This window comes from Schistocerca americana, chromosome 3, assembly GCF_021461395.2.
Source record: "Schistocerca americana isolate TAMUIC-IGC-003095 chromosome 3, iqSchAmer2.1, whole genome shotgun sequence".
NCBI classification, from domain to species: domain Eukaryota; kingdom Metazoa; phylum Arthropoda; class Insecta; order Orthoptera; family Acrididae; genus Schistocerca; species Schistocerca americana.
In genome coordinates this window covers 961860302-961886092 of record NC_060121.1, presented here as the reverse complement: position 1 = coordinate 961886092, position 25791 = coordinate 961860302, and the positions used below count along the sequence as shown (strand labels likewise).

The 25791-nt window shown below is 45.1% G+C and overlaps 1 protein-coding gene across 1 annotated transcript in view; it reads right to left on the bottom strand.

Moving 5' to 3' along the window:
* LOC124606591 (facilitated trehalose transporter Tret1-2 homolog) overlaps positions 1-25791 on the bottom strand; it is a 96787-nt gene that overhangs the window by 22038 nt on the left and 48958 nt on the right. The window contains exons 5-6 of the mRNA XM_047138576.1: positions 21601-21870; positions 9466-9774 (exon numbers count right to left, since the gene is read on the bottom strand). Coding sequence (XP_046994532.1) covers positions 9466-9774; positions 21601-21870 — 579 coding nt within the window. The remainder of the gene's footprint in view (positions 1-9465; positions 9775-21600; positions 21871-25791) is intronic.

Genomic DNA, 25791 nt, shown 5'->3' with positions numbered 1-25791 from the left:
GGCGGGCTGCACGATGTTGGGGCGTGAGCGGAAGACGGCCTAACGGTGTGCGGGACCGTAGCCCAGCTTCATGGAGACGGTTGCGAATGGTCCTCGCCGATACCCCAGGAGCAACAGTGTCCCTAATTTGCTGGGAAGTGGCAGTGCGGTCCCCTACGGCACTGCGTAGGATCCTACGGTCTTGGCGTGCATCCGTGCGTCGCTGCGGTCCGGTCCCAGGTCGACGGGCACGTGCACCTTCCGCCGACCACTGGCGACAACATTGATGTGCTGTGGAGACCTCACACCCCACGTGTTGAGCAATTCGGCGGTACGTCCACCCGGCCTCCCGCATGCCCACTATACGCCCTCGCTCAAAGTCCGTCAACTGCACATACGGTTCACGTCCACGCTGTCGCGGCATGCTACCAGTGTTAAAGACTGCGATGGAGCTCCGTATGCCACGGCAAACTGGCTGACACTGACGGCGGCGGTGCACAAATGCTGCGCAGCTAGCGCCATTCGACGGCCAACACCGCGGTTCCTGGTGTGTCCGCTGTGCCGTGCGTGTGATCATTGCTTGTACAGCCCTCTCGCAGTGTCCGGAGCAAGTATGGTGGGTCTGACACACCGGTGTCAATGTGTTCTTTTTTCCATTTCCAGGAGTGTATTTTTACAGTTTATTTCAAGAACTGACGGGTGCAAAAGCATTATAACCTTTGAAAGGCCCTCCAAACGCTTTAAAAGAAGCCCACCACCCCTTTAAAACACTAAAGTTTTCATTCATTTTTGTCAGGTGAATTAAGAACCAAATGGCAGTAGCTTCGCCCCTTCATGCTTGTGGAAAATATTGTGTGGATGTATCTGTTTACGGAGCGTATGGCGTGCTTGGAGCACATAGAGGAGGAGAAGAAGAAGCAAATATACTAACAGGTGAAAACATTATGACCACTTGCTGAACACTTTGCCGTCCGCACGTCTCGTACAAATTTATTCGCTTGCCGCCGGCAGCGCTAATTCGGATTACTTGGCTTGTCGCCGGCCGCTTGTCACCTTTCCGTTGATGACAAGCTTCAGACACAGACTTTTGCGCGCTTTAATTTTTCCGGAAATCCTTTATTTTGCCGAGTCGTTCCACAAACTCTAATTTTCTTTCCAAGTAACTTCTCTGCAAGTTCAACATTGTTCTAATAATTATCCGTGTGGAGGTGATGCCACTTTCCATAAGAATGTGTCAATAGTTCCATAACTGTTTTTGCTAAAGGTTGTCCAGCACCGGAATATATCTTGAATGAGGAAATGTATCCCGTACTCGAATCACACAGAATCCGAATGAGTGTACCATATTTCGTAATTTTCGACGGATTGTAAACTTTAAAATTTAACTGTCCACACCACGGTGTCGTTCCTTCATCAAATGAAATGTTTTAACTTAGATTAAACGTTTCTTTAAACTTTTTGGAAAAATGAATTACGAATTGCTCTTTGAAAAGCCGGTCGGCATTATCCGGTTAATTGTTGTCGGAAAAAATTGTATTTGTCTGAATCGGTTGCGGGACATCGTTTTGCGAAATATCCGTGTGTGTATCAACGGATTCGTTGACCAATAATCATCGATCCTTGCTTTCTTACAGTTCCCATAAGGATTGTAACCCCATACCATTTTCTATGTTCGGATCCCGTAACGGCGACAAATTTGGCATTTTTTAAAATCCAGTTTCCTTCTATTGCCATTTTGACTATTATACTTGTTGGTTTCGTTGCTAATATATTCAAATAGATAGTTCCCAATATATAATTCTACGATATCCGCGACGCTCTATGTATCTTCGGGAAATGTGTGTGTACCCGGAGATCCTTGAAATTTATTATTGGTCCTCAGTAAATCATAATTATCTTCGTCTGATTCATCCGAATCAGTTTGCAACCGTAGCGTTCGCCGAATTCTTCTTGAACGCATTTCACTAGCTTCCGACAATTCTGCTTCACTTTCATGTTTTTATATCCGATGTCTTCTTCGCAATCGGCTAAGTCGTCAAGAACGTCAGACAAATCAAATGGTTCAAATGGCTCTGAGCACTATGGGACTTAACATCTATGGTCATCAGTTCCCTAGAACTTAGAACTACTTAAACCTAACTAACCTAAGGACCTCACACAACACCCAGCCATCACGAGGCAGAGAAAATCCCTGACCCCGCCGGGAATCGAACCCGGGAACCCGGGAACCCGGGCGTGGGAAGCGAGAACGCTACCGCACGACCACGAGATGCGGGCGAACGTCAGACAAGATTTCCGCTCATTAATCGTAAATAATCGCATCGTCTCTTTCGTCTGCCATGATGAAAGCGCACAAGTACTTATAAAAACAAAAAACTTTTAGACATGTGCAACTTCTTGTTACCTAAACAAAACAACAGAATGAGAAAGATACTAACGTGCTGTCGCCTGCCACTGCGCGATACTATGCACACGACACCACTGCGGTGTCGCCGGCCGTTAACTGCTATTTCGCGCACGACACCACTGTGGTGTCGCCGGACGGCAAAGTGTTAATTCTGTTGGTACAACTTGAGAAAGCAAAACTCAACAGTTCTGCGTGGCCCTATTTCAACAATTCCTCGCTAGGTTTCTGGGGGTGTGTGGAACCAGATGTCTAAGAACTTTAAGGCCTGTGGTTTCTAGGCGATTACCTGCCTCGCGATTGCGTCTGTGTTTCATAGGGTTCGCCAGTTTGCTGGCTAGGATATCATCGTTAGTTCATTATCGCGCTCCTCTATCACTGTAGCTTGATTCCAGCCATCTAAGCGGACAGTTATCCCGCTGGAAAATGCCATAGACGATGGGAGATACATCAGGCATGAAGGAGTGCTGGTGGTTCACAATAATGATTACGTAGAGAACATTTGTCATTGTGCCTTCCATTATTACAGATACTGTGGAAGAGCAGGTAAGTATCTCCACAGCTTAGTACTGCCATAGTGGTCTGCATCCGTGACCATGCGTATTTCGTACCCTGTTCAGACCTTTTTATATCTGTGTAACTACTTCATAGTAAATGCGGCATTGTAGCACACACGATTCTGAGAAGAGAAGGGTACCGGCCGAGCCTCCTCCGATTGTTTCCGATGGAGGAAGGCAGGGTGATAGTGTGATGAGCTCGAAATGTCCGAAAAAAAATGGCGGCCCAAGGCGATGGAGATAGCAATAGGGTCCACGATGACATCCTCTGCAACTGTCAGGCGGGGAACTGTCTAACGGATCTTTTTCTCAGAGATCCGTCTAAGGTTGGCCCACACGACAGATGAAGGGGTGGAGCTGTTGAAAGAACTAGTGAATGAAATCCAGCTAGCATTTTTTGCTATCCCTAAGAACGCGACGACACTTCTCACGCATCTGTTTATAATGAATGCAGTTAGCCATTGTAGGATGGCGGTTAAAAACGTGGAGAGCACGTCTCCACGCGCGAATTGCGTCGCGGCATGTCTCGGTCCACCAAGGGACTGGGACACGGCGTCGTAAAGAGGAAGTGCGAGCGATGGAACGCTCTGTAGCAGTAAGGATAACGTTGGTGAGATTTCACCTGGTCATCACAACTGGGGAAATCTTGTTCTTCGAAGGTCGCCAGGGAGGAGTAAAGCTGCCAGTCAGTAATCTGCCATTTGGGTGTGCACGCAGGTGGAGTAGGTGTCAGCAAACTGATAGCACACGGTAAATAGTCACTCGAGTAGGTGTCAGAACGACCACTCAAGACGATGGGAAAGCTGGGCAGTACAGAAAGGTAGGTCCAGATGAGAAAAGGTGTGTGAGGAGTCAAAGGAATGTGGGCGCTACAGTGTTACGACAGAAGATGTTGAGTTGATTAAAAAGATCAGCCAAGAGGGCATCTCTGACAGGTTCTGCAAGAATCCCAAAGGGAATTATGTGCATAAAAGTCACCAAGTAGCAGAAATGGGGGAGGTAGCTGCCCAATAAGCTGGACGAAGTCAACACTTGTGACATCGAATGACAGACACATAAATGGTATACAGGGAGAAAGTGTGATGAGGGAAAAGGCGAACTTCAACAGTTTGATAACGGTTTGTCTATGAACGTTATCCCGTATGAGCACAATGACACCCCCATGAGATGGAATGCTGACCTCAGGGGGAAGGCCGAAAGCGAACGGGGGAAGACCGAAAGCGAACGGGGGAAGACCGAAAGCGAACGGGGGAAGACCGAAAGCGAACGGGGGAAGACCGAAAGCGAACGGGGGAAGACCGAAAGCGAACGGGGGAAGACCGAAAGCGAACGGGGGAAGACCGAAAGCGAACGGGGGAAGACCGAAAACGAACGGGGGAAGACCGAAAACGAACGGGGGAAGACCGAAAACGAACGGGGGAAGACCGAAAACGAACGGGGGAAGACCAAAAACGAACGGGGGAAGACCAAAAACGAACGGGGGAAGACCAAAAACGAACTGGGAGGACCAAAAACGAACTGGGAAGACCAAAAACGAACTGGGAAGACCAAAAACGAACTGGGAAGACCAAAAACGAACTGGGAAGACCAAAAACGAACTGGGAAGACCAAAAACGAACTGGGAAGACCAAAAACGAACTGGGAAGACCAAAAACGAACTGGGAAGACCAAAAACGAACTGGGAAGACCAAAAACGAACTGGGAAGACCAAAAACGAACTGGGAAGACCAAAAACGAACTGGGAAGACCAAAAACGAACTGGGAAGACCAAAAACGAACTGGGAAGACCAAAAACGAACTGGGAAGACCAAAAACGAACTGGGAAGACCAAAAACGAACTGGGAAGACCAAAAACGAACTGGGAAGACCAAAAACGAACTGGGAAGACCAAAAACGAACTGGGAAGACCAAAAACGAACTGGGAAGACCAAAAACGAACTGGGAAGACCAAAAACGAACTGGGAAGACCAAAAACGAACTGGGAAGACCAAAAACGAACTGGGAAGACCAAAAACGAACTGGGAAGACCAAAAACGAACTGGGAAGACCAAAAACGAACTGGGAAGACCAAAACGAACTGGGAAGACCAAAACGAACTGGGAAGACCAAAACGAACTACAGTTCTTTCCGGGCTATCAGTTCTGTAGCTGGTGGCTTCGCCTCTTGAGGCGAGAGTCTGATGGACTGTTGCACAGGGGGACAGGTGGATGGCGATGCTACCTTGACACTGGACGATTTCACAACCTCAGAGCGGAATTTGAGGTCTTATGTCTCCGTGGCCATGTCTTTCATGGATCGAGAGGTACCAAGAACAGAACTACAAGTGCCAGACGGGAGAACACAGGGTTTGCGATTAGCCAATAACGTTGCGAGCGACTGGGTAAGGGGGTTTTCCTTTACCCAGATCTCTTGGATAGGCTGCTCATCAAGATACATGGGACAGTCCCGAAACCTGATATAGCGAGGCGGAGGCGGAGGCGGAGGCGGAGGCGGAGGCGGAGGCGGAGGCGGAGGCGGAGGCGGAGGCGGAGGCGGAGGCGGAGGCGGAGGCGGAGGCGGAGGCGGCCAATCGCCCTCGTGTGCATGCCTACCACAGGTGATACATTTGGCTGCGTGTCCACAAGACGTTCTAGTGTGGCTGAAACGGTGACACTGGTAGCGCTTTCGGTTCGGTATATAGGCCTACAGTTTGACTGAGACTTTCGGAGCCTACTTTTATCTTTGACAGAAGCACCACTCTATCCAAGGCGAGAAAAAGAGTGGGTGGGCATTAAGGAGGAATCTACCTTCATCACCTGATGGACGGTAATCACACCCTGATCGGAGAGGTAAGACTATATGTCGGTCTCAGTCAGACTGCTGAGCAGCCTAGTGTAAATAACACCATGGGAAGAATTCAGATGTCTGTGGGCCTAGACACGAACAGGACAGCAGTGGAGAAGCGAGGTGGCAAGCAGTAGTTGTGCTTGAGAATCAGTGGTCGTCTCCAAAAGCAAAGTGCCATTCCATAAACGAGAGCAGTATTTCACAGGACCGGCAATAGCATGAACACCTTTCTGAATATTACACGGATTTACCGTTCTGAAGGACTGACTGTCTTCAGTATATGAAACCATGAGGACCCGTGGTGCAGCTGGAAGGATCTTTGAATCTTTTAGACTCATTCCGTTTACATTTCGTAGACGTTGATTGTGAAGATAATTGGCTCATTGTGAGAATATCCCCATGGCTGCCAGTGTGTGATGGTGCACTCCTTCCAACTGGGGGGCCACTTCCCAAGGGGTGCACCATCCTTGGTGGTCGTTCACATCTCAGATCACACCACCTCAACACCTGACAGAGGGGCCAATCGGCAATTTGGGGAGGTAGCAACTCGGGCAATCACCCCTCCCTGGGCCTGGTCCGTACCAGGGGTATGTGCGAACTCTGCCTGTCGACCCTGGGCTGGGAATTACGTGTTATCCAGTCACCTGTTACACGTCGGATGGTTGGGCCGGTCGTCAGGAGCGCACAGAGAGGAAGAACAAAAAGAGCAACCTCAAACGCCGAAGCGGAGGAACGCGAGGAGAAGGGGAGCAAAGAAAGGAAAAGGGAACGAAAAACAGTGGTGAGACTGACTGCATGTAAGCTACAGACAATGAGGATTATTCCCAAGAACACCCCAGACATGTTCCCCAAGGGAGGGGAAAAAGAATAGCAAGAGCATAGACATGCAGAACGGAAGAGAAAAGATGCTACAGAGACCGGGGCCCTTGGCAGTCAAGCACGAACCTGCCGAAGAGTGGCGAGCCCCATGGGGGAGTTCCTTAGTTATTTTATCTACCCATGTAACCTTCAGTGCTCTTCAGTGGCATCACATTTCAAGAACTACTTTTCTTCATTAAAATTATTTGCCACGTTTCACTTCCGTGCTGGGTTACATTCGAGACAAATACTTTTGGAAGAGACTTCCTAACAGGTAAATTTATATTTAACGTTAGCGAATGTCTACTCTTCAGAAATGATTTTCTTGCGGTTTTCAGTCTACATTTTTTGTCATCTTCACTTCAACCTTCGTCATTCTGCTACTCAAACAGCGAAATCAATCGGTTAGTTGTATCATTTCCTAATCTAATTCCCTTAACGTCATCCGATTTGATTCGACCACATTCCATCACCATTATTTTATTTTGGTTCATGTTCATTTATCAATCTTTTTATAAACACTATCCCATTCAACTACTCTTTTAAGTCCTTTTCTGCCTGACAGAATTACCATATCATCGACGAACCTCGAAGTTTTTATTTCTTCTCACTGAACCTTTATTCCCTTCCCAAATCTCTCCTCTCTTTTCATTAATGCTTGCTAAATACACAGATTGAACGCCATCAGGGATATGCTACAATCATGTCTCACTTCCTTCTCAACCACTGTTTGCCTTCCATGTCCTTTGATGCACAGCTTAAATATTTGTCGATAAAAAGCAGCAAACAGTTCCACGAAAGAACATTTACTGCTTTACGGGTTTCAGGCACCTTGTGCCATTTCTCAGAATGTGCGAATGATCGCTAGTACCGCCCTTCTAGGTATCTGAATCCGGTAAAGCCATAAAAACTTTGTGGTACTGGTTGCTGATTTTTTTAAAAATACTTAGTTGCAGAAGACGGACAAAGTTGTAAATAGTCTTTCGCTCTCTAGTTTCGCCCTACCACCTTCATAATTCGGAGTGTATCCCAATCGATATTATCAAAAGCTTTCTCCAACTCTTCAAAAGCTATAAACTTAGGTTTGTCTTTCTTTTACCTATGTTCTAAAACAAGTCGTAGTGTCTGTATACCCTCGCGTGTTTCAACGTTTGCCCAGAAGTCAAAATGACCTTCCCAAAGGTCGGAATCAGTTTTTCCATTATTCTGCAAAGAATTCGTATTAGTATTTTGTAACCATACCTTATTAAACTGATAGTTCGCTAATATTCACACCTATCAGCACCAACCTTCTTTGGAATTTGAATTATTAAATTCTTATTAAAATCAAAGTATTTCCTCTGCCCCTTGTCTTACACACCAGATGAAGTAATTTTGTAATAGGTGGCTCCTCCCACAAAATCAGCAGGTCTGAGGAAATATAGCCTGTTCCAGGGCCCTGTTTCGGGTTAGGTGTTTTAGTGTTCTTTCGAAACCTACTCGCAGTGTTTCCCATGTCATATTCACTCTGTCTTCTCTTTCGATAATACTGTCAATATGTGAAACCTATCCATCTCACTAGTTTCCCTCAGTCATTATTTAATGCTCTTGAAACTGTCGACAACCTCCAGTTCTTTCAACTTATGCAAGTGCCATCTCCTACATTTGCAACTGTTTCAGTTTTAACACCCAATTAACCACCGATAAATTATGACCAAAGTCAAAATCTGCCTGTGGTAATGTTTGGCCCTTCAAAATGTGGTTTTGAAATATCTGCCATACCTGTGTAGTCATTGCGACACATTTCAGTTTCTCCAGGTCCCTTCCACGTACAGAATCTTCTTACATGATAGTTAAACCAAATGTTATCGATACTTAAATTATAATCCGTGCAAAATTTTACCAGCTGGGCCCGTTCCTTCCTACCCCCCCCCCCCTCCCACCCCCGTCCACACACGCGTGTTTACCTCTCTATTCGTTTTCCTACTATCTAATTCCAGTCCATTGTCACAAAATTTCTTCTTAATTATGTGAATAATTTCTTTTATCTCATCATATATTCCATCAGCCTCTGCATGTTCGAACACGAACTCTGGCGGCTGTTTGTTCCTTGGGTAGCTTGTCTACGACTAAGTGCTGACTATTGTTTCATAGAACCTTCCCACGTCGCTCTTTTCTTATTCATTATTAGACGTACTCCAGCGCTGTCCCTATTTAATTTTTGTAACTCTCCTCTCTTTCCTCCCCCCCCCCCCCCCCCCGTACTTACCTACCTAACCACAAGTAGACTAAATGCTTAATCAACGCTTCCTCTCATACCGTAGTATTCGAGCATTATATGAATTTTTTTCCTATTTATCTTCATTAACGAAGAATTTCCAGCATTAGAGCAAGATGCCATATATCACTTCAAACGAACTGGACACACTTTCTGTATCATCTTTCAGTGGCTCAATTATGACACTTTCATGTACACTACAGCATCATCATCAGCTGACACGCAGATTGTTGCACTCTACGTGTCAGATGGTTTATGTATATGAAGGATAAGAGCAGTCCTATTACACTTCCCTGGGACACCACTGATGGTATCCTTGTCTGAGGAATACTCACCCTCTACTGGATTCTTTTATTTGAAAGGTCTTCATGCGACTCATTTCTGAACCTGTTGCATATGTTCAGGACTTTGTCAATTGAGTGCTGTACGGCACTGCGCCAAACGCTTTCTGGAAATTTAAGACTATGGATTATGGCCATAGCCCTTCATGATTCGTGTGAGGAAGGGAAGTTGAGTTTCACACCAGCAATGCTAGGTTATGGTGACAGTGGTGGTGGTGTAACGCTCTAGGACCGGTGGCTTACCAGGGCGAGGGACATTCCCGTGGAGGAGAAGATGAGCAGGAACTTGCGGCCGAGACGGTCCACCAGGAAGGGCACGAGGCACGACACGAGCAGCATGACGCCGCTGACGATGATGGGCGCCACCCGGCTGTCCACGTCGCCGCCCGCGGCGTCGAAGATGCTCTGCGTGTAGAAGAGCACCGCATTGATGCCCGCTAGCTGCTCGGCGCATACCACGCCCAGCGAGATGGCCAGCGCGCGGCGCGACCGCCGCGTCCGGAACACAGCCAGCAGAGAGCCCTCCGACAGCCGAGACTCTTCCACGGCTTTCTGCAATGACCACCAGTGTTATAGGCTGCAATGGTGGCAACTTGAAGGCCAGTGGAGCTGCAGATCCTTTTATAACAGTCAGTTCACCCCCCTTTCTCTCATGCAAACCCCAACTACGCGCGCACCCAACTACGCGCGCACCCAACTACGCGCGCACCCAACTACGCGCGCACCCAACTACGCGCGCACCCAACTACGCGCGCACCCAACTACGCGCGCACCCAACTACGCGCGCACCCAACTACGCGCGCACCCAACTACGCGCGCACCCAACTACGCGCGCACCCAACTACGCGCGCACCCAACTACGCGCGCACCCAACTACGCGCGCACCCAACTACGCGCGCACCCAACTACGCGCGCACCCAACTACGCGCGCACCCAACTACGCGCGCACCCAACTACGCGCGCACCCAACTACGCGCGCACCCAACTACGCGCGCACCCAACTACGCGCGCACCCAACTACGCGCGCACCCAACTACGCGCGCACCCAACTACGCGCGCACCCAACTACGCGCGCACCCAACTACGCGCGCACCCAACTACGCGCGCACCCAACTACGCGCGCACCCAACTACGCGCGCACCCAACTACGCGCGCACCCAACTACGCGCGCACCCAACTACGCGCGCACCCAACTACGCGCGCACCCAACTACGCGCGCACCCAACTACGCGCGCACCCAACTACGCGCGCACCCAACTACGCGCGCACCCAACTACGCGCGCACCCAACTACGCGCGCACCCAACTACGCGCGCACCCAACTACGCGCGCACCCAACTACGCGCGCACCCAACTACGCGCGCACCCAACTACGCGCGCAGACTGAAGCGGGAAATGAAAATTTGTACCAAAGCTGTTCCAACCTGGGTCTCCCACTCACTAGGCAGATGCTCTAACGATTTCGCCACCTTGGCACAATGGCTTTGGACACCTGCACAGACTATGCCAGCACAACTCCCTCAATCCTAATTCACGTTCACGCCTCAATCCACCTGGTATTCTCCCTAAACTCTAACAGCATTTCAGGGGCTCTGTAACTGGATTGGGTTTCAGACAGGAAACTCCGCTTCCTTCGATGCTCAGGTGCTATGCCAATACAGTTTGAGAGCATGTGCAATGCTATTCTGGTTTAGTGGGCCTGAATGGGAACTGGGACTCAGCATGGAGGTATACTATTGTAAGTAGGTGCAGTTGTGGAAAGCCACTGAACCATGGTGGTATAGTGGTCAGCACCTGTGCCTAGTGAGCTGGTGACCAGAGTTAAAATTGGCGTTGGTTCAAAAACTCATTCATCACTTCGATGTGCGTATGTACACCTTTCTGAATTTGCCATCACCTTACGTTTACAGCACACTTAGAAACAACAACAACAACAACGAGACCGAAGCCTTACTCATAATAAATCATTAAAGTAGACCGGCAAAAAATGCGTTATACATAGCTAAAAATTGGCATCAGAAGGAATTATAAAAACCATGTAATAACCGTATTTAATTACTAGGTTACACTGTTTACGCGATCACACACTGCATATTTACCTTAACATCGTTGTGTTTTACGTGTTTAAACAAAGTTTTAAACAGAATGCTTGACAAACGAAAAATTATCGAACGTGATGAACAACTGCTTAATGAGAGTGGGATGGCACAGCAAAGGTGGCGGGCGGCGGAAGGTATAGGTGGTTGCAAGGATGCGAGACAGGGATGATATGAGAGCTTGAGGCGTATGAGGTGTTTGTGTTGGCGTAGGTGGGCTGCCAAAGTTTAAATTTATTCAGTATTTGAATGCACCGACGAGCTGTTGGTACTTGATACCAAATATGTTCCAGTTGTTAGTAAATTCCTGATATCTGGTACAGATCTAGTTTTCCTGATAGTTTTGGGCAAAATTTTTTAATGGGGCTGTTTTGGTGAGTTATTTTTATCCCTTGTCTCCTGACAATATTTGAAATTTCTTACATTTGTGTTTACAAAAGAGAGCGACTTCAAAAACAGACAAACCTTATAACCTTTAACTATTGATACAACGGAAAAGGTGCAGCTATTAAATGGGCAAACAAATGACTAACCACATCCTTTTGAGGTTAATGTAAGGTGAGATAGAATGGTAAATTACCCATAGAATGCTACTAGTCTTATGTAAGAGACATGTTTACTACCATGGAGAGATTTTCTATTTAAATTCAGAAATTGTACGTTCCTTTGAGTCAGGTAACATTACTTCCACATATACACAGCGAAATGAAAATGCGCGTGCGATAAATCTGAAATTGATGGCCTTTCAACACCCGCATAGTTCATAAATCAGACACTCCGTTGCTCACCTTAAGGTGGATTGCAGAGAGTGTACGCAGAGCGCCAGCGACGGAAGCTTATGACTGCTGTCAAGAATGAACACGTCGACCGTGACATCTCCGGACTGTAGCCAGTGCTTACAGCCAGCGTCCAGTGCCGAACTTCACGTTGTCCCCACTCAGCAAGGCCTGCTTACACGTATTACCTGCCGCGGATGGGAATTCTACAAGAATGTATTAATCAAAGTCATCCTGAGGCCACGAAATAATCTACTACTCACTATATTCGAGAAAATATATATGACAAAATGTAGGCTGCTCGGCTATAGGCAACTTATTATCCAGTTGTAACGCCAATACAGTGTCAAAAAAATTTTATTTCTGAAGTCAGATTTAGCGTTTCCTCTACATTTTCGATGAAGTGCAGCTTAACCCTCGAAATACGAATGGGAGGGGTAACTTTGTGCTCGCCTTTTGAAATATTGTAATCTAGTTACGAGGGTAATCCCAAAATAAGGTTTCCTGTTTATTTCTACTATGGTTTACAGCTTGAACATTTAGCTAGTTTTCGACGTAATAACCATTTCTGTCGATGCATTTTTGTAGACGCTGTGGCAGTTTTTCCTATGCCCACGTTATACCAGCTAGCCGCCATGCTGTTCACAAAGTTATGAACCTCTTCTTTCACATCGGAACTGAATCGCTTTCCGGCCAAATGTACTTTTAACTTAGGGAACAGGTGATGGTCACTGGGCGCCAAATCAGGGCTATAGGGTAGGTGGGTGGGTGGGTGATTATGTTCCACTGAAACTGTTGCAGGAGAGCAACGGTTTGCCGAGCGATGTGTGGGCGAGCGTTGTCATGGAGAAAGTGTACGCCCTTGCTTAACATTCCTCTTCTCCGATTCTGAATTGCCCGTTGAGTTTTTTCAGAGTCTCACAGTACCTGTCAGCGCTAATTGTGGTCCCAGTGGGTATAGAGTCGACCAACAATACGCCTTTGCTATCCCAAAAAACGATTGTCATGATTTTACAGGCAGACACTGTTTGTTTGAATTTCCTCGGCTTTGGCGAAGGAGGATGCCGCCACTGCCGCGATTGTTGCATGGTCTCAGGTGTAAAGTGGTATGCCCAGGTTTCATCACCCGTGATAACTGAGTCCAGAAAGTTGTCCTGTTCGGCTGCAAGGTGGTAAAGAAATGCGCGGGAAGCATCAACTCGTTGCCGCATGTGGTCCTCAGTCAGCATGCGTGGCACCCATCTTGCACACACCTTCCGGTAGTTCAATGTTTCCGTTAAAATTCAGTGAGCGGTGCTCTGGGGAAACCTGAGGAACCAACGTGCTTTGCTCAACCTTTAACACTGTCTCAGATATTGACGGTCCCCCGATCCTTTATTCGTCCTGTATTTCTGTCCGACCAGCTGCAAACACTCTACACCACTTACGAAAATTTTTGACATCTATGCACGACTCACCATACACTTCCGTCAATTGCCGATGGATTTCAATCGGTGCAGTGCCCTTTGCGCTCAACAACCGAATAACTGCGCGCAATTCGCACTTGGCGGTAACATCCGACGGGACCTCCATTCTCAACGGCTGCCAAGCCAAGACTGAGCGCCTCAGCGCGGCGTGGTCACGTTTACACACAGAGCGTGAAGCACTCTCCATAACAGTGTGACCAAATGCCACACACAGTTCTGTACTTATAAAAAATAGGAGACCTTACTTTTGTCATTACCCTCGTATTTTATATTTTTAAAATCTCAAAAAGTGTTGTTTGTAATGAATTATTCTATCCGATCTCATAAAACTAGACCCTAAAAATGTATAATTGTCAGTCGTAGATGTCACATTCCCCAGTGAACCTAATATTCACTGTTTTCATATTCAAGACCTTACTGACATCAATATCTCTTTAAAAAGCATGTAAATCAACAACAGTTGACGAAATCTGCATTTTTTTAAAATTCTTTAGGATGGGTATAGAGTACCCCTTCTCCATCCCTCACCCCAGCCCTATGTAATGCACATTACGAAAAATATGTTGGTATTGCTAGGGTTAATTAAAAAATTTAATACTTACGGTGTTGATATCCAACTATTGTAACTGGTGGGATATGATAGCGGGAAGAGAACTGTGAAGACCACGACTAGTAAGTCTTCCTAACAGTGAGGCTGAAACCTGGCGTCCGTTGGTGTGCGCGCACGCGCTGGACACAGTAAGAGGGTACGGCCGCTATGCGCTTCTTCAGCAGCACGTTTTAGTGGCGAGGCGTGCTCGTAAGCAGGGGACTGAGACCGCTTGCATTTATGAAGCGTCAGTTACAGCATGCGACTGTCTCGCGATCCTGAGATTCGTGGGCTGCAGTGGAGAGGGAAGGACACTATGAGAAGTTTATGCCGCTGTACGATATTAGTGAACTACGGCAAACTTCGGATATGGAGCAGACCTGGACCGCTGTTGACACCGATCAACCTCTCCGTAAGATGACGATCGAGAACACCAGAATCACGAGACTGTAAGAATGACAATGTGATCTGTAATTTTAATTTAAATCCCAGCGGGTCTTCCCGAACAGTGATTTCCATAGAATACGAAGTCTGTTCAAAAAATTTCGCAACTTTCTCCACAACATTTTTCTACGTTTACCTTTCACTTACTTCGCACGATCTCCTTCGAAAGACTGTCCTCCCAACTGAAAACGCTCCGAACGCCGTTTCCATTCCCGAAAGCAGTCTTGGTATCCCACTTGTTGAATCGCGCAAACCGCTGTCTGAATTTCCTTTTATCTTGTCTATCGTTGCTAATCTTCGTCCTTTCAACACGGCTTTCAAGTTTGTATAGAAAGGAAAGTCCACAGGGGTCAAGTCTATGGAGTACGGAGAAAGAGGCAGCACAGTGATTTCGTTTTTTGTGTATTAATCATCCAACAGGAGGGATGAAAGTGCGGGTGCGTTATCTTGAAGCACGAGTCATGAATTGTCTCGCCACATTTCAGGCCGTTTCATGCCATTTCCTTCTCAGTTTTTCTGCATCTATCTTTATCTACGTGATTACGTTGCTATTCACAATGAAGTGTCTGGCAGAGGGTTCAATGAACGACCTTCAAGCTGTCTCTACTGTTCCACTCTCTAACGGCACGCGGGAAAAACGAGCACTTAAATTTTTCTGTGCGAGCCCTGATTTCTCTTATTTTATCGTGATGATCATTTCTCCCTATGTTGGTGGGTGCCGACAATGTTTTCGCAATCGGAGGAGAAAACTGGTGAGTGAAATTTCGTAAGATCTCTTCGCAACGAAAAACGCCTTTGTTTTAATGATTGCCACTCCAATTCACGTGTAACGTCTGTGGCACTATCTCTTCTATTTCGCGATAATACAAAACGAGACGCCCTTTGTCGTACTTTTTCGATGTCATCCGTCAGTCCCACCTGATGCGGATCCCACACCACACAGCAATACTCCAGAATAGTGTGGATAAGCCTAGTGTAAGCAGTCTCTTTAGTAGAGCTGTTGCACCTTCTAAGCGTTCTGCCAATGAATCGCAGTCTTTGGTTTGCTCTGCCCACAACACTATCTATACGATCGCTCCAATTTAAGGTATTTGTAATGATAAATCCCTACGTATTTAGTTGAATTTACAGCCTTCAGATTTGTATGACTTATCTCGTAATCGAAATTTAACGGCTTTCTTTTAGTACTCACGTGAATAACTTCACACCTTTATTTATTGAGGGTCAATTGCCACTTTTCGCACCATACAGGCATCTTATCTAAATCATTTTGCAGTTCGTTTTGGTCACCGGATGACTTTACAAGACTGTAGATGACAGCATCTGCATACAATCTAAGACGGCTACTCAGAGTGTCACCTATGTCGTTAGTCAGGAACAATAAAGACCCTAAAACACTTCCTTGGGGAACGCCGGATATTAGTTCTGTTTTACTCGATGATTTTCCGTCTATTACTACGAACTGTAGCCTTTCTGACAGGAAATCACAAGTCGCACAACTGAGGCGATATTCCACAGGCACCCAGTTTGGTTAGAAGACTGCTTGTGTGGAACGGTGTCTAAAGCCTTCCGGAAATCTAAAAATATGGAAACAATTTGACATCCCTTCGATAGCACTCGTTACTTCATGAATATAAGGAGCTAGTTGTGTTTCACAAGAAAGATATTTTCTGAATCCGTGCTGACTGTGTCAAATCGTTTTCTTTGAGATACTTCATAATGTCGAATACAGTTTATGTTCAATAACTCTACCGCAAATCTACGTTAGTGATGTGGATCTGTAATTCAGCGGATTACTGCTACTTCTCTTTTAGGGTATTGGTGTGACCTGAGCGATTTTCCTGTCTTTAGGTGTACGGATCTTTCTGTGAGCGAGCGGTTGTATATAATTGCTAAATGTGGAGCTATTTTATCAGCATACTGTAAGAGGAACCTGACTGGCATACAGTCTGGACAGGAGGCCTTGCCTTTATTAAGTGATTTAAGCTGCTTCGTTACACCGAGGATATCCACTTCTCTATTTCTCATCTTGGCAGTTCATGATTGGAATTCGGGAATATTTACTTCGTATTCTTTGGTGAAGGAGCTTCGGAAAACCGTGTTTAATAACTCGGTTTTAGTGGCACTGTCATCAGTAACTTCACCGTTGTTATCGCGCAGTGAAGGTTTTTATTGCTGCTTGCCACTGGTGTGCTTTATGTATGACCAGAATCTCTGGGTTTTCTGCCAGATTTCGAGAGAGAATTTCGTTGTGAAAATTTTTAAAAGCATCTCGCATTGAAGTACGCGCTTTATTTCTAACTTCAAAACTTTACCAGTCTTGGGGATTTTGCGTTCTTTTAAATTTGGCATGCTTTTTTTCGTTGCTTCTGCAACAGCGATCTGACCCGTTTTGTGCGCGATGGGGTTCAGTACGATCACTTATTAATTTACGTGATTGAGATTATATATAATCTCAATTTCTATCGATACTATCTCTTTGAAATCATTCTGTAACTTTTCTACGCTTACGTGATCAGATCGGAAGGAGAGAAGACTGTTTCTCAAAAAGGCGTTAAGAGCATTTTTGTCAGCTTTTTTAAATGGATATACTTTGCGTTTCTTTTTGATGGTTGTAGGTACTACAGAATTCAGCCTAGCAGCAACTGCCTTGTGGTCGCTAATTCCTGTATTTGCCACGATACTCACTATTTGTCCAGGATTATTTGTTGCTAAGAGGTTAAGTGTGCTTTCGCAACCATTTACGCTTCATTGGGCACATGAACTAATTGTTCAAAATATTCTGAGAAAGCATTCAGTACAATTTAGGATGACGTTTTATGCCTGCAGCCGGCTTTAAAAGTATAATTTTTCTATCATACCGAGGGTAGATTAAAGTCACCACCGACTATAATTGTATGGATGGTGTACCTATTTGTAATTAGACTAATGTTATTTTAAATCTTCAGCAACTATATCTTCTGAGTCGGGGGTCGGTAAAACGATCCACCGAACAGTTTAGTCCGATTGTCAGGTATAACCTCTATCCTTACTATTTCGTAGGAACTACTTCAATTTCACTACAAAGCAAACTACCTCTGATAGCAATAAATATTCCAACTTATTTAATATATCCTTTCTGAACACTGTTAGAGCGTTTGAAAAAATTTCGGCTGAACTTATTTTCGGCCTTAGCCAGCTTTCTATATCTGTAAATATTTGAGCTTCAGTGCTTTCTATTAGTGCTTTGAGCTCTGGTTCTTCCCGAACACTGCTACAACAATTTACAACTGCAATACCGACAGTTTCTACAACTACTTTACTGTGTTTTACGTGCCCCCTTTTAGACGGACGCTCTTTCTGTGGTTCCCTGAGACCATCTAACCTAAAAAACCTCTCAGTCCGTTCCACACAGCCTACGGTCTATCCGTGTAGCCGCAGGTGTCTCAACACGTCGCGGCATTACCATCGATTAACAGTTCGTCCCTGTGGCACGAATTCACAATGAAATAATCCTTCAAAGTAAACTATTAGTATGACTGACCTGACCTGACTAGCGTTTTTTTTGCCTTGGAGAAAGTTTCCCGACCCACTATGTAGACAGGACCTTAGTCTCAACATCAGACTGACAGACTCACGTCTCAGCACCAGTTACGATGCACTTAAGGAACATCCCGTTCTCATTTGCGCGAGCCAAAGGCTCTTCACAGATTGCGAAGGGAAGGTCTTTTGTCTTGACTCATTAACCTTGGGACCGACCTGGCGGCAACAATGCATTTCAAGATACTGTGTCAGGATTTCATGACATGATCTAACTGAAATGTTACATTCTTCTGCAATCTCTCGGTCAGTCGGTCTTCTATCGGTTCGCACACACAATTTTCGTTGACATTCCTGACATGAGCTGCTTCGGCCGAGTTCAAAGGGCGTCCTGAGTGACGTCATCCTTAACTTCCGTCCAGCCATTTTTAAACCGTAACACCGAGTACGGATGAAGCACTCATCACCATAGGCTTCCTGCATTATTTGTTGTGTGTCTGAAGGTTTCCTTTAGTTTAAAAAAAATTTAATGCAGGGGCGTTGTTCCTCTAACTATGCCATCTCGAAATTCGCTAACTGTGTAACATAACGTTCTACTCAATGCAGCATTGAACGGCGGCTAACTGAGGTATAACAATGAAACTTCTAGCAGTTACACAGTAAACGGGCGTGCGCAGGGATGCCAAACGCATTTCGCTCCGACACACTTGACGCTAAAATACGAATGTTCCGGAATTTGAGGATTTCTCGTATACTGTATTGCATCGGTGTAGATTGTGTGTGGGAAATTTGGTAGACTACGTTACCGACCTGTAAACTATTACTTCGGATGGGTTTCTGAGTCCAAGATTCCTACTGGCATGACCGAGTATCGGAAATGTGTGACAGAATTATCAAATATTGTTCTTCTGAATAACTCTTTAGCATCTAAATTAACAACCAGTTTGCATAGTTAACAGGCCTTCAGCTTAGTATTTTATTTGAAAATAATTTGAGTACTATCTGTAAACATACTGACAAATTGGCATATACAGAAGTACTACAGTGTAATTGTGTGTTGATGGCTTGTTGTGCTATATTTAAACGATGTTTCAACAATTTTTCTTTCACAGTGCGTTCGGTGGTTTGAAAGTTTCTTTCTATTCTGCTTAATTCATTTAAAAATAAAGGTGTGATGCTAAGCGCTAACGTGCTGCTATGTTCATGTATTCAATGGTATTGATACACCGGGTGATCAAAAAGTCAGTATAAATTTGAAAACTTAATAAACCACAGAATAATGTAGATAGATACAAATCGACACACATGCTTTGAATGACATGGGGATTTATTAGAATAAAAAAAAAATTTCACAAAATATGGCGCTGGACAGCAAAACGTCAGTGACTGCGCATGACAATCGTGTATAAAAGGAGCTGTAATGAGAGAGAGAATCAGATGCGCCAGCAGTCGCAGCATGTTGACGTTACCTGAAAAGGCGCTTTTAGTGAAGCTGTAGTATTAGAATGGGGAATGACCTAGTTCAGCGTTACGATCCTATCGCCATAGGAAGGGGATTCGAACGGGTAAAGGTCCGTTGACAAATGCAGCTGTGGCGAGAATGAATTCGAAGTTCGAAGCCACGGGTTGTTTAGACGATAGACCCCGTAGTGGCCGACCGAGCACAAGGCGTAATGCTGCTGAGACAGTTCAGGAAGAAATGGAGACTGTAGCGGGTTCGTCTATGCACGGGGAGTCAGCGCTCGAGCAGTCTTACGTCGCACCGGCATTCCATACACTGTCTGGTTGACACTTAGGCGTACCCTCCGATGCTATCCGTAGAAAATCCATCGGCATCATGAACTGTTACCTGGCGATTTAGCGAAGCGGAGGGCATTTGCGGTGTGGGCGTTTCAAAAATGATGGAAGATGACGATTGGTTGAGTAACGTGTTGTGGACCGACGAAGCTCATTTCACACTCCGATGGTCTGTCAACGCCCAAAACTGCAGAATGTGGGCTACCGAAAATCCTAGCACTGTCGTGGAAACTGCACTGCACGACGAGAAAGTCACGGTAGGGTTGGATTTACCACATCTACCATTATCGGGCCTTTTTTCTTCGAGGAAGTACGTGATGCTGGTTTTGTAACTGCTACCGTGACGGGTGAGAGGCACGCCGATGTGTTACAGAATCGCATTATCCCCAGCCTGGCTGATAAACACCTGCTGGAACGTACGATGTTTATGCAGGACGGCGCTCCACCCCATATTGCTAGACGCGTGAAAGATCTCTTGCGCGCGTCGTTTGGTGGTGATCGTGTGCTCAGCCGCCACTTTCGTCATGCTTGGCCTCCCAGGTCCCCAGATCTCAGTCCGTGCGATTATTGGCTTTGGAGTTACCTGAAGTCGCAAGTGTATCGTGATCAACCGACATCTCTAGGGATGCTGAAAGACAACATCCGACACCAATGCCTCACCATAACTCCGGAACATGCTTTGCAGTGCTGTTCACAACATTATTCCTCGACTACAGCTATTGTTGAGGAATGATGGACATATTGAGCATTTCCTGTAAAGAACATCTTTGCTTTGTCTTACTTTGTTATGCTAATTATTGCTATTTTGATCAGATGAAGCGCTATCTGTCGGAAATTTTTTGAACTTCTGTATTTTTTTGGTTCTAATAAAACCCCATGTCATTCCAAGCATGTGTGTCAATTTGTATCCCTCTACATTATTTTGTGATTTATTCAGTGTTCAAATTTATACCGACTTTTTTAATCACCCGGTACTCTGCATTTACAGCACATTTTATCTTATTAAGAATGTTCTGTCCAAATGGACGATAATAGTTTGGACAGGAAGAGAATAGAAGCTTTCGAAATGTGGTGCTACAGAAGAATGCTGAAGGTTAGATGGGTAGATCACATAACTAATGAGAAGGTATTGAATAGAATTGGGGAGAAGAGTTTGTGGCACAACTTTACGAGAAGAAGGGACCGGTTTGTAGGACATGTTTTGAGGCGTCAAGGGATCACAAATTTAGCATTGGAGGGCAGCGTGGAGGGTAAAAATCGTAGAGGGAGACCAAGAAATGAATACACTAAGCCGATTCGGAAGGATGTAGGTTGCAGTAGGTACTGGGAGATGAGGAAACTTGCACAGGATAGGGTAGCATGGAGAGCTGCATCAAACCAGTCTCAGGACTGAAGACAACAACAACAACATAAATATGTATTTCTGTGGAAGTTCAGTGCCAACTTTTTTCCTTTCATTCATTAATAATTAATTATAAAGAATGTTTTAGCCGATTAGGTTGTCGCCGCAAGTCTGAACTATAAATTCAATATGGTGGACCATTTCGATTCTGCAGTATTCGAAATCGACTGACTTGCTTCCGCAGGTATTACGTACGCCGTCACATGGTCAAGTGCTTTAGCCAAGTACGGGGGCAATAAGCAGTGACCGCAGACTACATATGAGGATTGGAGACAGATGGCAGTGGATACCTTTATCTCACGGAGCTCGAAGATGACGTCTTCGTTGACGTCGCGTAACCAGCGCAGGGCTCGCTCCGCCGCGGCTTCGTCCCCGACAGCCAGCAGGTAGTAGGGCGACTCCGGCATCCAGACGAAGCACGCCACGAACAAGAGGGGCGTCGCCAGCCCGATGGCTGCCAGCGTCGTGTACGACACGAACGGCCCGGCGCAGTAGTCGATCATGAAGCCCACCGTTATCGACGTCTGCATCAGTGAACCTAAGGCCCCTCTGACGTCTGCCTGTCAACACAAGTTTCAGTTGCTGTACAGCTTTGATCCACTCACGCCTACTAGTAACAGTCCGCATAGATTTATTAATAATGCCACACATAAAAAATATGCACTACTGCCCATTAAAATTGCTACACCACGAAGATGACATGCTACAGACGCGAAATTTAACCGACAGGAAGCAGATGCGGTGATATGCAAATGATTAGCTTTTCAGAGCATTCAGACGAGGTTGGCACCGGTGGCGACACCTACAACGTGCTGACATGAGGACAGTTTCCAACCGATTCCTCATACACAAACAGCGGTTGACTGGCGATGCCTGGTGAAACGTCGTTGTGATGCCTTTTCTAAGGAGGAGAATGCGTACCATCACGTCGGATTGTAGTCTATCGCGATTGCGGTTTATAGTATCGCGACATTGCTGATCGCGTTGGCCGAGCTCCAATGACTGCTAGGAGAATATGCAATCGATGGGTTCAGGAGGGTAATACGGAACGCCGTTCTGGATCCCAACGGCCTCGTATCACTAGCAGTCGAGATGACAGGCATCATATCCGCATGGCTGTAACGGATCGTGCAGCCACGTCTCGATTCCTGAGTCAACAGATGGGGACGTTTGCAAGACGACAACCATCTGCACCAACAGTTCGACGTTTGCAGCAGCATGGACAATCAGCTCTGATACCATGGCTGCGGTTACCCTTGACGCTGCATCACAGACAGGAGCGCCTGCGATGGTATACACACCATCCAAGCTCTGAGCCAATGCCCAGGCGTTATTACGGCCAGAGGTGGTTGTTCTGGGTACTGATTTCTCACGATATATGCACCTTAACTGCGTGAAAATGTAATCATATGTCAGTTCTAGTATAACATATTTGTCCAATGAATATCGGTTTATCATCTGCATTTCCTATTGGTGTAGCAATTTTGATGGCCAGTAGTGTAAGTTTAATACTAAACTCTCAAACATTCTTTGAAAGTAGTTTTAGCAATATTTTAATACAGCATTTACGTTGAGCTCTGGATGGGAGAGTGTAATGTGACTGGAAACTATTTGTTCCTATCGTTGTCACAGCGTGATCGAACTAGTGCTGGTGTGGAAATAGAACGCACAAGTAATAATATTATGGCTGTCTGGTGCATACCATTTGCAGCGAGAGCAACGGACGTCTTCCACGTCCCAGTATCAACTGTCACATCTCTTAGGTGACACGTTTCTGAAGGTAGCCGCAACCCTGTTCTCAGTTGTTCGCCATACAGCTAGTTACTGGAATACGCCTGCCTTCCTCGCGACTACTGCCTAACAACTGGAATGTTCGTTTAACTTTGCATCTGATGCGGCTGCAACAGTCTTCCTAGCGACGTGCTGCAACACTTTTTCAATTTCTGGCTCTTCGTCTCTTACTTCAAATTTCATTAGTAGTCACCGAATAAGTTTAGTCAACTGTCCCCTCTACGTCCCTTTTCTACTGCGCCCCCCCCCCCCCCCCCCCCAAGAAATCCAAATTACGCCACCTCTAATTCCGCTCATAGCACAAACTCTTTAGTCCTTTAAGTGTTCTTTCTATCTACTACTAAAGATCTGTTTTCCAACTGTAAAGTCTCGAAAGAAATTAAGTGCTTCCTTTTCAACTCCACTGCAGTTACCAACATTAAGCCAGAATTTATAGTATCCTCGAAACAGTCTGCTAGAGCATTCACATTTGTCACCCATGACAGTAAAGCGATGTAGGGATACTAGTATTAACATATATTTCAAATTTAAATTAAGTCTAAAAGCCAACGGAAGTACACACAGTGTGTACCAGTAGGAAGTTCACTGTTTCCTCTGTTACGGGTAATAGTTAACTAATTCCACAAGAAAAGTTCTTGCTTAAAATCTTAAAACAAATTAGGATTGGAATGTGTGTAATCGCGCGTTTTAACAAAATTACGTCTATAGACACGATCGATCAAATTATATACGGTGCGGGCCTCGCCGAAAAGGAAAGAAATACTACATGCTCTATTAGCAAAATTCCTTCAGTTAACGTTTCAGTTTAACTATTGTTTATACTAAAGGTATCAATGCAAAATAGGTAGAGTAACTAATAAAACGACTAAAAAGTAATCTTAACGATAAAAGACATCCGTGAGTTTCCAGTCTGGGCCTTGCGTTGGAGACGCCCTGATCTTCGGCCTGGTTTACTAACTAAAGCACGTCACTTTACACAGAGGTCGCAACCTGATCGGTTGCAGAAGGTCTGCATCTAATATGGCCAAGACAGAAAGACAAACATCCAGGAAGGTGAAAAAGAAGCTGGAAGACCTGCTAGAGGCCAAATGAGGGCCATCATATGCAGCAGGACAGTTTTAATTAACTGTAAGTAACAAATTTCAAAAGTTTTTTCTTTAAAGTCAATTTCTCGCCAACTAAAATTTTCAGTACATATGCCCCATTATATCAGAAACTACCATAGATAAATGCATGAAATTTTAAGAGACGCCCCATAATATAAAAAGCCACCTCTGGTACTACATTCGTTAATATTTCCCCATTAGGAAGGTCACAAAAATATTTTCTGCAGAAAAACTTAATATTTTTTGTTAATAAATTTAAAAAGTATTTCTTAAAAACTATAAAATGGATGAAGTAGATTTTGGTACAGTTGACTATTAGCATCATGTAACATACAGTAGAAATATTAAGGTGCTGCATCAAATAATTTTTTCAGAAATGGGTCAAATACTTGCCTAAATTGACATGGGTTAGACAGGCAGGGTGTGGTCCCCTTAAGACCAGCGAAGCGATCGCACCCCAAACGTTTGGGGGCATCTTCCAAGAACCCACTACTTTGCAATGCAACATACAGCTGTTCTTTCTATCCTTAGATATTTGGCTTCCGTTATGCCTTTGGAACTATTTACCGTAATCGTCCCTCGGACTTCCAATCGCAAATTCATCAACAATCGCATCATCTCTCTTCCAGGTCAACAAATGAACGATCAAAATGTTTCAAGTATGGCGAGAGGCATCCCTCCCAAACATGTCCCACAGTCAATCTGGTATGATCGAAAAAGTCTGGAATAAAATATAATCTGAGAGGGAGTATAGGAACTGTGATTGTTGATAATTTTCTTTTGGCTGAAGCTACAGTCATGTTACTTTAATGATGCCTCTGTTAGATTGTAACAATTTTTAATTTATTGTTATACGATCCAGATTTCGGCCTTAGCCATTTTGAAGTATAAAAATTTGCATTTAACGCACAAATAAGTTTTTGTACTTGAAAATGGTTTAAGGTCAAAATCTGGATCGTCGAACGATACAATAAAAATTCACTGTAGTCGACATAATCATCTGTAGAGACTTCGACAACTGTATACGAGATGTTATTTAACATAATTCTTGTTTACAGTTCCGTTAATTCGATTATGTGTGACGATCACTCTGGACTATTTTCAGACCTACAAGTAAAATTAAATATGTGCAGAAGAATTTTACATAAATGTAGAATTTACCTAAGTAACTGCATCAGCAACCCATCTTTTCCACACTGAACAATGTATCAGAGCACTGTATTTTGAAACTGTGGTCAATGTTTTCGGTTTTAATTGCACAGATGGAGGTAGGGGGGAAGGGGAAAATGGAGTGAAGCTGATTGTGGTAGGGGAAAGGAACCAGGGAGATAATCTCATTTTGTTCATTGCATTTGTTCGGAACAGATGTCCCATGACACCCGTTTAAGTTTTGTTGATCCATTCACTCAGTTTTTTTTATTACAGAGGGCAGCTAACCCTCTGACAGAAAACGCTAAGCTACCGTGCTGGCACCATTTGGCTATCCGTGCAAGACTCGCGGCCACACCCAAACCTGTGTATGTCTTCAACCATATGTGCCTTAAAGCACAACGTCTGATCTGTATGGAAATATACATGATGGAT